The sequence below is a fragment of the Monodon monoceros genome, unplaced genomic scaffold (assembly GCF_005190385.1).
Source record: "Monodon monoceros isolate NGI ecotype Baffin Bay Population unplaced genomic scaffold, NGI_Narwhal_1 Super_Scaffold_20, whole genome shotgun sequence".
Classification (NCBI taxonomy): domain Eukaryota; kingdom Metazoa; phylum Chordata; class Mammalia; order Artiodactyla; family Monodontidae; genus Monodon; species Monodon monoceros.
The window spans coordinates 96,382,640-96,395,595 of record NW_021703777.1 but is presented as its reverse complement, the minus strand read 5'-3'; the positions used below and the strand labels follow the sequence as shown (position 1 = coordinate 96,395,595).

At 43.3% G+C, this 12,956-nt stretch overlaps 1 protein-coding gene across 4 annotated transcripts in view; it reads right to left on the bottom strand.

Annotated features, from left to right (window-relative positions):
* BOD1L1 (biorientation of chromosomes in cell division 1 like 1) overlaps window positions 1-12,956 on the bottom strand; it is a 55,444-nt gene that overhangs the window by 17,519 nt on the left and 24,969 nt on the right. For 3 of the 4 annotated variants that reach the window (XM_029234885.1, XM_029234887.1, XM_029234886.1), the window contains exons 10-14: window positions 6,633-12,603; window positions 4,659-4,723; window positions 3,690-3,774; window positions 1,518-1,561; window positions 31-88 (exon numbers count right to left, since the gene is read on the bottom strand). In XM_029234885.1, the coding sequence (XP_029090718.1) occupies window positions 31-88; window positions 1,518-1,561; window positions 3,690-3,774; window positions 4,659-4,723; window positions 6,633-12,603 (6,223 nt within the window). The remainder of the gene's footprint in view (window positions 1-30; window positions 89-1,517; window positions 1,562-3,689; window positions 3,775-4,658; window positions 4,724-6,632; window positions 12,604-12,956) is intronic. The other variant, XM_029234888.1, reaches the window with a different exon arrangement.

The window sequence follows — 12,956 nt, the reverse complement described above, 5'->3', positions numbered from 1 at the left end:
AAATTACTACTATGAAATACACTAACTTACCTTCTTTGCTTTGAGATTTGCTATGAATTTCATTTGTTTTTGAGCCTGAATTTTCGACCTAAACACGCAACAGAAAAAGTTACTTATGGATAATCTCACACAAATCTTGAATATCTAGAAAATAATCTGGCCGTTTGTGGGAACGCTTAAAGGAACTGGAGTCCGTGTTTTTTTAATAAATTTCACCCACAAGCTCAAGAGCATAGGGCATTTTCCTTTTGAAGAAGTTTCAGTTTAACAAATTAGCATCCCACTGTGTTTACTCTCCTTGTCTTTAAAATGGTTATGGCAAAAGAGTAAGAAATAAGAGAGAAAAAATTTCCGAATTCTATGCATTCTCTTCCCATCCAACAATCCCTGAAGATTTTCTTTACTAAAAAATGTTGAGGGATTCTGTCATTCTGTCATAAGGTTTCCCTCTGGGAAATCTTGTCAACTGTACTTTTTTTTTTTTTTTTTAAACACAGAGAGGAAGTCTTAGAATATCCTACAACATTCTAAATCCTAGCTACAGAATTTCATATTTGGAAAGGGCAGTTGTGCTTAGATGGGAAAAAGCCAGCTGGGGGATTTGGGGAAACAAGGTAGGATGCTGGGGAGCTCTGGAGGTTTCAGCCACATTTAGAATCCTTTTAACTCCTGGAGGGTAAACCTGAACAGAACCAAGTGGGGCTTTTCTCTTCCTTTTACTCAGTAGACCGTGTGAGCTTCTAGATACAGACTGGGATGTCTCAACTGGGTGAGGTAAGCCCTCTGATGCCATAGTTGTCTGGTAGGAAGCAAAGCTCTTCTGAGTCCTCTAGGGGCACTGGAAAAAATGTAGCTGTCTGTGATTTGCAAGCATTTTACAAAATGTTCACTTCCCTATGCACTAAGAAAGAAAGAAAAAAAAGCAAACAAAAACCCAACTCTTTCAAGCACAAAAGGGATTATGAGAGCCACAGCTGGGAAAAAATATGTATATATAGCAATTATAGTTTAGTATCTTCACAAAAGGTTTCTAAAGACATAAAGTGAACTTTAGTTTTTAAAATAAAGTCGGTTTGGTCTACAGCACCAGGATAATTTAAGACATCACAGTCCAATTTGCAATCCCATTATAGTAATAAAAAAAATAGAAAGCTCCTAGCTCTTTGAAGGATTTCATTAGGATTACCAGGGGAGTTCCCTAGTCTGAGGGATCTGGGCCACCTTCTATTTCCTTAGTGCTGTTTCATGACATTGGCCTAAACAGCCACTAGAACACAGTGCAGCTGAATTGAGTGACTCCGTTTTTCTGAGAAAAACAACTAAATTTCCTGACATCAGTGGATATAATTGAACATGGAACTGAAGGTGTCAGTAGGTTGAACTTGAATGGAGAGCACGTCCTGTCTCCTAAAGAAATGCACAGCCAGCCCCTCCCCTAAATGTAATCGCTCTCAAAACCCCAAATCAAAGCAACCCCAACTGATAACAACAAAACTCTAACCATTACAGTGACTTACATTTAGTGATTCAATCACCAACAAAGGCTCCCTCTGTAGTTCAGCTGTTCAAAAATAAAAATGAGAAATAAGGAAACTGAATGTTGTTTCTGAACCACAGAGAAACAAATTTAGAGCTTTTTAGTTAAGTCGGAATATGTCGCTAAGTGGCCTAGCTGCTTTTGTGAAATATACAATCCGTGTTCTGTCCTACTATCAGAAAAACAATGTTGCCTGCATTTTTACAGTAATGGCAGTGATCCATTAAATCACTATAGTGATGTACCCATGTCGGTGATCTGAAGCTTAGAAGGACGGTGGAAGGAAGGCCTTTGCTGTAACTGTTAAGCGACAGTGTAACACTGGTTCATTTAAAAATAAAGCCATCAAATGAAAAGTTAGATCCTATACGGCAATGGTCTATTTATATTCTTTGGAAATTTGAAGTACAAGGTCTACTGTTTCTACTCAACAATGACAGAACACACATTTTTCTTTTAAAAACAACTTCCTTTTACATAAGTAGATCTCTTATGGAACCGTACCTAAACACAGTAAAGTAACCTGAAATATAACTGTGGGGACAAAGGACTTCAGAATCCAAAAATGTTACCTTCTTGACAATTAACAAATGGGATATTAATTATTTGTATTATAACACATACATACAAATTTTAATTAATGCATCTGTCCAAGTTTTGGATAGATTAGTCATCGTTAGGGTTTTAACATGTGAGCATGAATGGCTTACCAGGTCTTGGGGTGGTCTTCCAGGACTGCCTGGTACTTTTGCTTATAAGGCTTCTGAGGTCACATACTTTGAAGGCTGCCCTTTCAGATGGTTGTGCCTTGGAAGGTCCCCACCCTGACTGCCCCAGATAGTTCCGGGTGAGGATTTATACACACTGCCTTTCTCTTTGCCTTGTCCACTGAATATACACCTACTCATCCTTCAATATTTGCCTCCAAATTAGGGGGAGTATCAAGTGCTTGAAATGAAAATGCAAAACTTACATATTCTTTGACCTCTCAACTCATTCTTATGAAAACACTTAGGGAAATGCATGGTTACATGCATATGGAAGCTCACTGCAGCTAGTAAAAACTACAAAATCTGGAGACCACTAAAATATCTAATAACAAATGGGAAAATGCATTACAGACCACTATTAAAACAAATGAAGTTGATCTGTATACAATGACAATGAAGGCTGCCCACAATATATGGCTGAGTTAAAAAAAAAAGATAGAACAATATAATTCAGGTACCTAAACTGAATCAGAGTAAGTCTCAGGATTTCAGCCATGAATGACAGCACAAAGATATCTTCCTAAAGACCAAGAATGAGAAAGTGATTACTTCTGCTGGGGGCTAAAGGAGAAGATAAGAAATTGGGCCTTTGCAAGCTGTGTCTTTGCTCCTGGATCATGCTTTACCTGAGCTTTTCAGTTTTTTGAATGCTATGGACTGGATGTTTCTGTCTCCCTCACATGGAATATATTGCCACCCACCCCATATACTGAAATCCTAATCCCCAATGTGACGGTATTGGAGTTAGGGTCTTTGGGAGGTAATCAGATTTAGATGAAGTCATTTGTAAAGTGTAAAGTGGTCCTGACACCAAAGTGTTTGAGAGCCGCTGTCCTAATCCTGTCTGACACTGAGGCTCTCCCCTAAAAGATACTTAGTGGACACCAAATACTACTGCACAGAGAGACTGAGAAGAGGCTATGCAAGCGGGAAGTAGCTTCAGTAACTGGGCAACTGCCAGAGCCCAGGAGCCATGAGCGTGAGGTTAAAAGAAGTGGGAACAGGGGCCGGAGACTAGACTTTTGGAAGTGAACTGTGATAGCACCTGAAAGGACATGGAGGGACACATTGACACATCTGTGAGCTTGAGCAAGGGTTTGCTCCAAAGCAACTTGTTTGGCCACAATTATTTGGAGACATTGGTTTTAAACAATTACCTTACATAATATTGATTGACATAATACTGATACTTCATGAGAAAAAGTGTAAGTTAAAAATGAAATAGTAAAGAGTTCCCTCTAACCTATGTTAAAAAGTGAGAGGTAAATCCATATAGCCTGTCGATGTTTTATTACAAGTTAGCTATTAATTTTATGTGGCAGTAAAAGATAAAACCACATGCAAGGAAAAAGTAATGTGAACAACCACTAAAAGGAGTTTACCGACTCCACTCAGCTTTCTCCCAATTGGACTTTCTGGTGGTGCTGGAATTTCATGATTTTTCTCTTCCTCTGATGGCACAAATACCTAAAAAGTCCAAAGCACCATAACAAATAAGTTAAATGAGGTTTTTGAAATAAGAAGGTAAGTTTAATTCACCTCAAGTGAATTAAACAAAACACCCAATATCCTGTGACAATATAAAAGTCTACTTTCAAGTTTGTGAAATTTAAAAATGAATACTGTCAACCTTCAGAAACAGAAAAATAAAATAAAATAAAATATGATAAAACTAATTTCATCCATCAATGGCTCTCCTATTGCTTTAAAGTAAAAGAGTACAACACACAAGGCCTTTCCTGATCTGCCCCACTTCCTCAAGAGGCTCAAGTCTCACCACAGCTCACCCTGAACCACTGCAGTGCCCGCTGTGATAAACAAAAACAAAAAAACACCCCCCAAACTAGATTTTATTCTAAGTATGATGGGAAGCCACTGGAAATTTCAAGCAGAGCAATGACATGACCTAATTTATGTTTTTCAAGATAGCTCTCAGGGCTGTGTGAAGACTAGAGGAGGGACCGGAGAGGAAGAAAGTCCAATGGGGGCACTACTGAAGTAGTGGCTTAGATTATGTGGCAGCTATAGAAATAGAAATAGATGGATTCAAGTTATATTTTGGAAATGGACTGAATGTGGGGTGACTGAGGGTGACTCTTGGGTTTCTGGTTTGAGTGGATGGAATTGATGATGGCACTATTAACTGAGGTACTGAGGTTCTTAGCTTTTCCCCTATAGGATGTGACAATAACAAAACTTAAATGTCTTAAGTACAATGAGAAGCTATACTCTGCTTGTATAGCTATACAGAATACAGGAACTATATTCTGCTCAAGTGTACATATGTCTATATATGGTGAAAAGGTACTTACACCACTGACAGTTCAGCATAACTGAATTACCAGCCATACCTCAGTTTTCAAGTTGGCTTTCAGTCCCAATCCTCCCAAATCATTCAATGGAGACTCTTCCGTGCCTAATGAAATTCAAAGCACTAAATCAACTTAAGAATTTGCTTGCAAAATACATCCTGAATCAAAAGGTAACAGAATGTTGTTATCTAGTATGCCATGCCCTCTTCCTCTGCTATCAATAGAAAACAGTAAAAAGGAATATATATGAAAATTCTCAGATGAAAGGCAAGGGGTCATTTACTCATTTTTGGTGGAGGGGGTGTGTGAAAATGTTTTTTTGCTGTTAAGATGGCTGCCCACAAAGAATGATACAATATTATTTGTGAGGACATCTTATTTCCAAGAATTTTTCTATAGTGATCTACATCAAGTTTGTCCCTAAAAGAAAATATTCTAGGCCACTGTGGTATATTCCCAATAAAGAAGGTGATTTGTGAATAGACTCACTGTACTTGCTTCATGCTGACACAGCAAAGTTGAACATAAAGTTAAAAACTGTGAAGTGGATAAAAAGAGAACAGAATTTTCTCTGCCAGAGACTCAAACCTATCCCTGTCTTGGTCATTTCTTTCCTTCTCTCTTCTGTCCTGTGACTTCCAGTTTCTCTCACCTGCCCACATGTAAGCCTCCAAAGAAAACCCTTCCTTTCTCCAAGAGGCTGCAAGCGTGCCTTTGCTAAAAGCCCTCCTATTTCTGTTCCTTCAGGGGGAAGAAAAGGGGGGAGGCAGGAGGAATAATAGACTGTAGCAATGGTTGAGTCATAAAAAAACTTCCAGAGTGTTCAATTTACCCTAAGCTAAAATCAATGGAAAATTTTAAAGTCACTTATTTCAACCCTTGGGACATTTCTTAATGTCTCCTATCTAAGTCCCTATTTCTTAATGTCTCCTATCTAAGCCCCTATAATGAACAGGACTAAACCTACTGGCCTCAGCCTCTGGAGGCTGCATTTATATGGTATCTAAGGTCTATTCCAGTTGAAAAGTCCAGGATGCTACAATTTATACAATCAGAGTAGAAAGGAAGACAACATCCCTGATCCCTTCAAGTCCAGCCCATGTGCCCCCTCTGAGTTCTCACAGCATTCTGTGGTTAACCCTATTCTAAGCACCTGTCACACTGCAGTGTCACGGCCTATGTACAATATATGGCTAGATTCACAGCTATTTTCCCATCTTGACTATTTATCTTTGAATCCACAGTGGTACCTGGTGTAATGTGTCTGAAGTGGGAGTGTATGAATGAACAAGCTTAAAGCTTACACCTTTGAAAGTTACCAACTGTTTCTAACAAGACCAGCACTCTCTGAAATCTACCAGGAAGGAATGCTTTTCCTTTTCAAACAATTCTAAACCAGAAACTAACTCATTTATATGAACAATAAACTCCATTAAAAATAATAATGTGCTCCCTCGATTAGAAGTAGCCAGCTAGACTGAACTGACACATAGTTCAAGTCTGTAAGTCAGATAAGGGTTAGAATGATGCTTGTGTTTGTACTATTATCTCCTTTTTATACAACAGAAAACTGGGGCTCTGAAGTAATTTTTTTTTCCTAAGAGGCACCTGAGTACTATGCAAGTTATTTAAACTCTCTGAATCCTTTTCCTCATTTGTAAAATGAGGGTGATAAAAAATACACTAATTTCATACGTTGTTGTAAGGGATCTTCATTTTGATTGATAAGAAACCTGAAGGTCCAAGAGGTTTAGTAACTTGCAACAGTCCTGCAGACAACACTTGGCCAGCTGATGACCTGGCTCTCAGCCTCTGGCCTCATCGCACATGAGAAGCAGGTCTAAGGCTTTAAGCTTTTAAACACAATTTTAGAGAAGCCTGACCTTCAAGTTGGATGAGAGCTATTTTGTAACGTTCTAGAATCCAAACCATCTTTTGGAAGATTGTCTTAAATGTCCTCTACACACAATTATCTTTGTAAAACGCAACAATGTGCACTTAGGAGATTCTCACCTATGTTACGCAAATTCTCTTCAGAAGAAACAGTGACTTCAAGGCCTCCTTCTTCCTGGAAGGACACGGTCATGCTGCTACCATCTCCTGTTTTCTCAGCAGGCGCTGGAGCGCTCCACTTGCCACTGCGATCACTCCTGATAGTTAAGTCCTGCTTGCACTTAGGAGCCGAGAGAGCTACAGCGTAGGCAGCAGGAAGGACTGTCATGTGAGAAGGAGCAACTTCTGATTCTTGGCCATTAATACACTCAGTGGTGGTTTTCAAGTTGCCCTCAGGCCCCTGCTGATCATCAGATTTTTTAGCACCAGTATTTATGGCTGTCAAACAGAGCACCCTGACGGAGGAGTCGTTGGCTGCCTGCTCTGCTCCTCGAGGGTCGAGAGGCAAGTCCACACTAACCCCTGCCGGACACCTGCCTGGAGTGCTGTCCCCCGACGTCCCTGCCTCAGGGCTTTCATCTTCTCTCTGAACTTTGCCTGCACAGTCCTTGCCAGACTTCAGTGTCTCTGGTGCACACCCAGCACCTGCAGAGAGCACGCTGGCCGACACCCTGTTGTGCCCTTCCCTGGTGCCCACTGCCACCACGGGGCCCACTTCTTTTTCTCCTGTGGATGGCCCAGGATACTGACAGTTGTCCTCAGCAATTAGGCTGGGCAGAGGGGCCTCAGCCTTGCTCATCTTCGAGGTTAACAGGTCATCTTTTCCTTCAGGGCTGCCTGCAGTCAGCTGACTCTCTTTGTGCCTGTCTAGGCCAGTGGCGGCCAGCACACATTCGGCTGTGCTGGTGGAGATGATGGCGGCATCGCTCAAGTCCTCTGTTCCCGCAATGGCGAGCTGATCTTCATCCTGTGGGACGGCACCCACCATGACTGCCTCACGTCCTTCTGAGGTGCTGGTGGAAATCATGGCGGTGTCACTTGTCTCCTCTGCTGGTGTGACCAAGGGATGGACTTCCTCCTGAGGGGCAGCACTGGACACTGGGCCCTCGCAGTCTTCTACTGAGCTTGTTGATATGATGGCACTCCCATCTTTCTCTTCCACGCCCAGGATGGATCGCTCATGTTCCCTTCCCACAGCCACACCACAAATGGAGGCCTCGCACTCTTCTGCGATGCTGGTGGAAATGAGGGCACACTCATCTTTCTCCTCCTTGCTGGTTGAAGCGAGGGGGCTCTCGATTTCTGCAGGTGCGCTGGGCATGGGCACATCGAAGTCATCAGCGCTCACCAAGACTGGCCCTTTAGCTCTTTCTTCAACTGCTACAACTGGCTGCTGACTCTCGGCACCTTGGATGGTTGTTGCACTGGAAATGGGCACTTCGAACTCCTCCCCTATGCTTGTGGAAATCATGGCACACTCGTCTTTCTCCTCGTTTCTAGCAGCCGGGAGTTGGCTCTCATCGCTTGACACCGCGCTGGGCATGGGGACCTCAAATTCTTCCACGTTCACTCTGGGGCCTTCCACACTTTCTTCAGTTCTTGGGGCACTTGAACGACCTTCTTCCATACCTACCATTGTGTTTAGCTGCAGGGTGAAATCATTTGTTGTACTGGTAGAAATCATCAAGCCTTTGCCTTGACTTTTACCGCTGGCTAAACAAGCCGGGTTCGTAATACTGACACTGGCTTTAGCAGCCACAAGGCCGTCACAGTCTTCATTTTCCACAGAAGTGATAATACCTTCATCTGCTTTTTCACCTGGTGACGTGTGATGAGCCTTGTATTCTGGGACTGCACCGGATACAAGAGCCTCATAACTGCCCCCCACCAGGCCAGTGGAAATAGTGGTATCGCTGACGTTTTCTTTTCTGGTGAGCTGACTGTCACTGTGATCTGAAGCTGCACTAGTCATGGGACCCTCGCAACCTTCACGAACTGCAGCCACTTCGCCCTTTCCTGCAGCTGCGCTGGTCACGCTGCTTTCCACAATCCCTTTGGCACTGGAGCAGATCTCTGCATCTTTAATGTCCTTCTCGGCACCACTCATGCTATCAACATTACTCTCATTTGCATTCGGGATGGCAGCCCCGGCCTCGGCTTCCACATGCCCCACTGCAGTGCCAATCCGACCATCCCCTTCTTCTGCGCTTTCACAAATGGACACCCCTTCACCTTCTTCTTCAATCCCTGTGCATGTTGATGAGTGCCCGATCTCATTTCCTCTTCCAGTACTGGTCACAACACCCTCCCCTTCGTCATCTTCCTCCTTCGCGCCTGTGCTGGTCACGATGTCTTCGTCATCGCATGGACCAGCAGCGACTAATGGTATGTTGGTGACGTCTTTGGCAACTGTGCTGTCCATTGCACTCTCTCCGTTTTCTTCTGATTCGGAACTTAGAGCAAAGCCTTCGCTGCTCTCTTCTGAACCTGTGCAACTTGCCGGCCCCTCCCCATCTTCCTCTGTTATCCCCGTGCTGGTGACCGCGCTTTCACCTTCTGGGCCGTCATTCACAGACCCGCCTCCCTCCTGGGTGGGACTGGTTCCTGCTGGCGTGTCATTATCTACTGGGACCTCAGGGGCCCCTGTAACCCTCCGCTCCTCCTGTGGCCCTACACCAGCTACTGAGCACATGATGAAGCTATCACTTCTCCGTTCTGCTCCTGTACACGTCACGGTCCCCTCAGTTTCCTTCTTGGGGCCCATTCTCATCATATTTCTCCGGAATCCATCCACCTCTTCACTGCTTAGGGACCCCTCTCTGATTTCTGTGCCAGCACTTGTTACCGCTCCATCACTTTCAACCTCGCTAATAAAAGTAACAGCTCCCTCCACGAGTCCTGAGTCCCCACTTGAAGAACCCTCACACTTCCCCTCGGAGCCTGCACTGGTCACAGCATCATCCTTCTCTTCGGGTGCTGCGCTATTGACGTCGTCTTTGGTGGTCCCCATGGGAGCCGTCACTGGGTCAGCCACTCTTTCTTCTGGCTCGGCCACAGCACACTCCCCACTTTCTCCTTCCTTGGTGCTTGTGAGGAAAGTTTCACTTTCAGCAAATCCTTCTGTGACAATGCCTCCACCCTCCTCTGCTGCAGCAAAGACGGTGCCTTCCCTGGCTTCCAGCCCAACGTGAAGACAGTGCTTTCTGGAGTGCACACCCATTGTGAGGCCTTCATCCGCCTCGATGCTTGTGCAAGGCAGGGCCACCCTGCCCTCTGCTGTCTCTGCAGACGTGGTTGTGGCATCCCCCGCCTTCACTGGGTTTAGGGGAACACCTCTGTCCTTCCCTTCAGTACTGGTGGCAATGGAAGTCTTTTCTGCTCTACCAGACCTGGCTGTTGCAGTCTCAGCTTTCCGGCTCCTTTGGTGTAAAACAGAGGATGCAGTGTTGCTTTCAGCACTGGTGTCCACCTCACTGTTTTCATTCCTTCTGTCAGCATCAGTTGGCAAGTTTTCTATTTCACCTGGGCCTCTACTATGCTTAAGTCCAACAGTTTCAGCATCTTTTTCTGTACTCACACCTACCACCTGATCAACAGCAATGCCATCCTTTTGGCCATTTTCTACAGAAGCCTTAATTGTCTGCTTTGAACTCAAGTTACTTCCTTTCCCAGCCACGTCCATTGAACCACCTTCTTTGATAACATTCTCATTTTCCATAGTCATGTCTGTTAACTCACTACCAAGAGGCATGTTTACTTTTCCTTGCTTGCTGTGGAGTACAGTGGCCTGGGAACCTTCTGGAATGTGTCTTTTGTTATCCATGCTTGCTTTTGCTGGTTTATCTACTGTGGAAACTGCATCACCTTCTTTGCTGTCACTTGTCCTAGGGACTTCTGATTCCCTAACAGTCAAGCTTTGGTTAGGGATTTCAGAGTGGTCCACAAGCAAGGTGCTGACTGTGCCACCTTCTGAAACAGTTCTTTTGTCAACTGAAGGAGTTACACCTGAATCATGAGATTGTTTCTGAGGCACAGCAGTCACAGAACTTAATGACAGGGAGGAGTCTACATTTGTGGAATGTTCAAGAGCAGTATCTCCTTGAGCAACACGTTCTTCAGTGGGTCTGGTGGTGTTTTTCAAATTCTTTTGCGCCCTGTCGCTTTCTGACAGAGCACGAGGTAACAATCGATGACTTGTTTCAGAGTCTACACTCATTTCATGAGTTCCTTGTTGAGTGGGCTCTTTCTCCCCGGGATTCGGTTTGGACACAGCACCTTGGAGATGCACTTTCTTGGTCAGGGTGCTTTTATGGTCAGCGTGCTTTTCAGAATTACCAACAGTTCCTGTTCCACGTCCTGATTTACAGGCTGGAGCTGCTGTTTTTGAATCTACTATGGAAGTTCGTAACTCATCCTTTAGAACTGTAGTGGTTTTTTGTTTTGTAATATTTTCTGAGTCAATGTCTTGCTGAGAACTACTGCTTCTGATGTTTTGGGTTTTTGGTACTTCCAATGCATTTTCCATGGTTGGCTCCAGGTCAATTTCCATTGGCTCTTGTTCGGGCATCAAGGCAGGATCACTGCTTTTTTTGGGTCTATGAAGGGAGGAACTACTGGGAGTGCCCAAAGGGTTTGCTGCTGGTTTTTCTTCTCCTTTGGTCATTTCTTGGCATAAGCTTCCTCTTCGATTTTCACACAACCTTCTGCTTAATTTCTTTTCCACGACTGAACTGTTTCCTCTGGGCTTTTCATGACTGCTGTCAACTTCCTTACCATCCTTATCCTCTGATTTATTTTCTTCCTTCTTTTTCACGTCCTTACTACTATGCTTTAAGCTCCTGCTTTTGTGCCCATCTGATAACTTTCTCTCAAGTCTGGCAGAGCTTGACTCTTTATCACCCTTGTGCTTCTCCTTTGCTAGTGGTAACTTCGCTCTGTGACTGGACTCTCTCTGTGCACCGTGTGTTGAAGAAGCAGTGCTCTCTGATGCAGGTTCCATACCACTTTCCTCAGAGGGTCTGTCTTCAACTCTAGACTTCCGCAGCCTATCTGGGTCACTTTCTTCTGTGTTCTTCTCCTTATCTGGTTTTGAAGTGGTCACCTGTTTCGTGACATTTTCTTGCGATTCTGTTTCAACTGCTTTTAACTGTTTGCCTTGGCTTTTGGATTTAGACTTTAACACAAGTTTCTCTTCTAACAAGCTCTTGGTTCTTCGCTTCTCCTTGTGAACAACGTCTTCTGCTTTTGAATTACTATCTACATTAGTCGAGTCCGTGTCACATTTATCCTCTGAGTAACTTTCACTTCTTCTCTGTAAGGTGCTCCCATGTTGCTTGGAACTCAGAGAATCTTTCTGAATTTTAGAATCACTTGATCTTCTTGATTTGTGCTCTGCCTTAGTTTTGTCAGCTGACCCGTGTCTCTCTTTTCTGTTGTTTTCTTTGCGAACATTCTCATCAGTTTTTATAATATATTCAGAAACTGGTTTACCATCTTTGCCCAAAATTGATAATTTCCTTTCATTCCTATGTTTACTTTTTCGTTCAGCTTTATCATCTGAAGAAAGCCTTGTTTGTTGACTTGGCTTCTGAATATTTTCATCAACTTTCAAGCCTTTCTCAGAAGAGTGAAGCTCAGTCTCATCACCTGTTTTATGTGTACTGTCACCTTTATACTTGTGTTTTGTAGACAGTTTGTCTTCTGACAAAGTTTTCTCTTTTTCAGGCTTGTCCTTGGAGGATTTTGTCTCTTTCTTAGGCAGGCTTCTCAAGTATGGTGTTTCAGACTCATCCTTCTTTAGATGCTTTTCATTTTTAAGTGTGCATTTCTGTTTCTGGGGTTCTTCTGTGCCACTTTCTGACCGTTCCACTGGCCTCTTCCCATCTCTCATGTCAGTCTCTTCCTGCACCCCTTCCACCACAACAGGGGTTGAGGTCCGTCTTTTATGTTCCCTTTCTATTTTGGATTCATTTTTGTTTTCATCAGCTGAATGCAAAGACTCTGAAAGTCTCCGAGCAGGTTTACTTGGTTCACTCTTTGCATGAATGTGCTTCAAATCCTTTGAAGAAGATACTTTTTCCTTTTCACAATGCTGTAAGAAAATAAAAGTTAAAATATAAGAAATACTAACATTAAATTTTATATTCACATCTAACATTTGGGTGCATATAGTATGTTGAGTGCTGTCACATATTACACCTTACTTATTTAACCTTTGCCAGCAGCCAGTAGATATTGTTAACTTCATTCTATGAATCAGGAACCTGAAACTCAGCATGATTCAATAACTTGACACCCAGCAATGAGTTCAGATGATTTCATTCTGAGACTAGTACCCTTCCCACTACATTGCAGCATCTTTTTAGAGAGTAGTTCTTTCTCCTGAGATAGGTCCATGCATTTAGGAGGCCTTCTTAAACTCTAAGTTGCCAAAGCCCACTAATG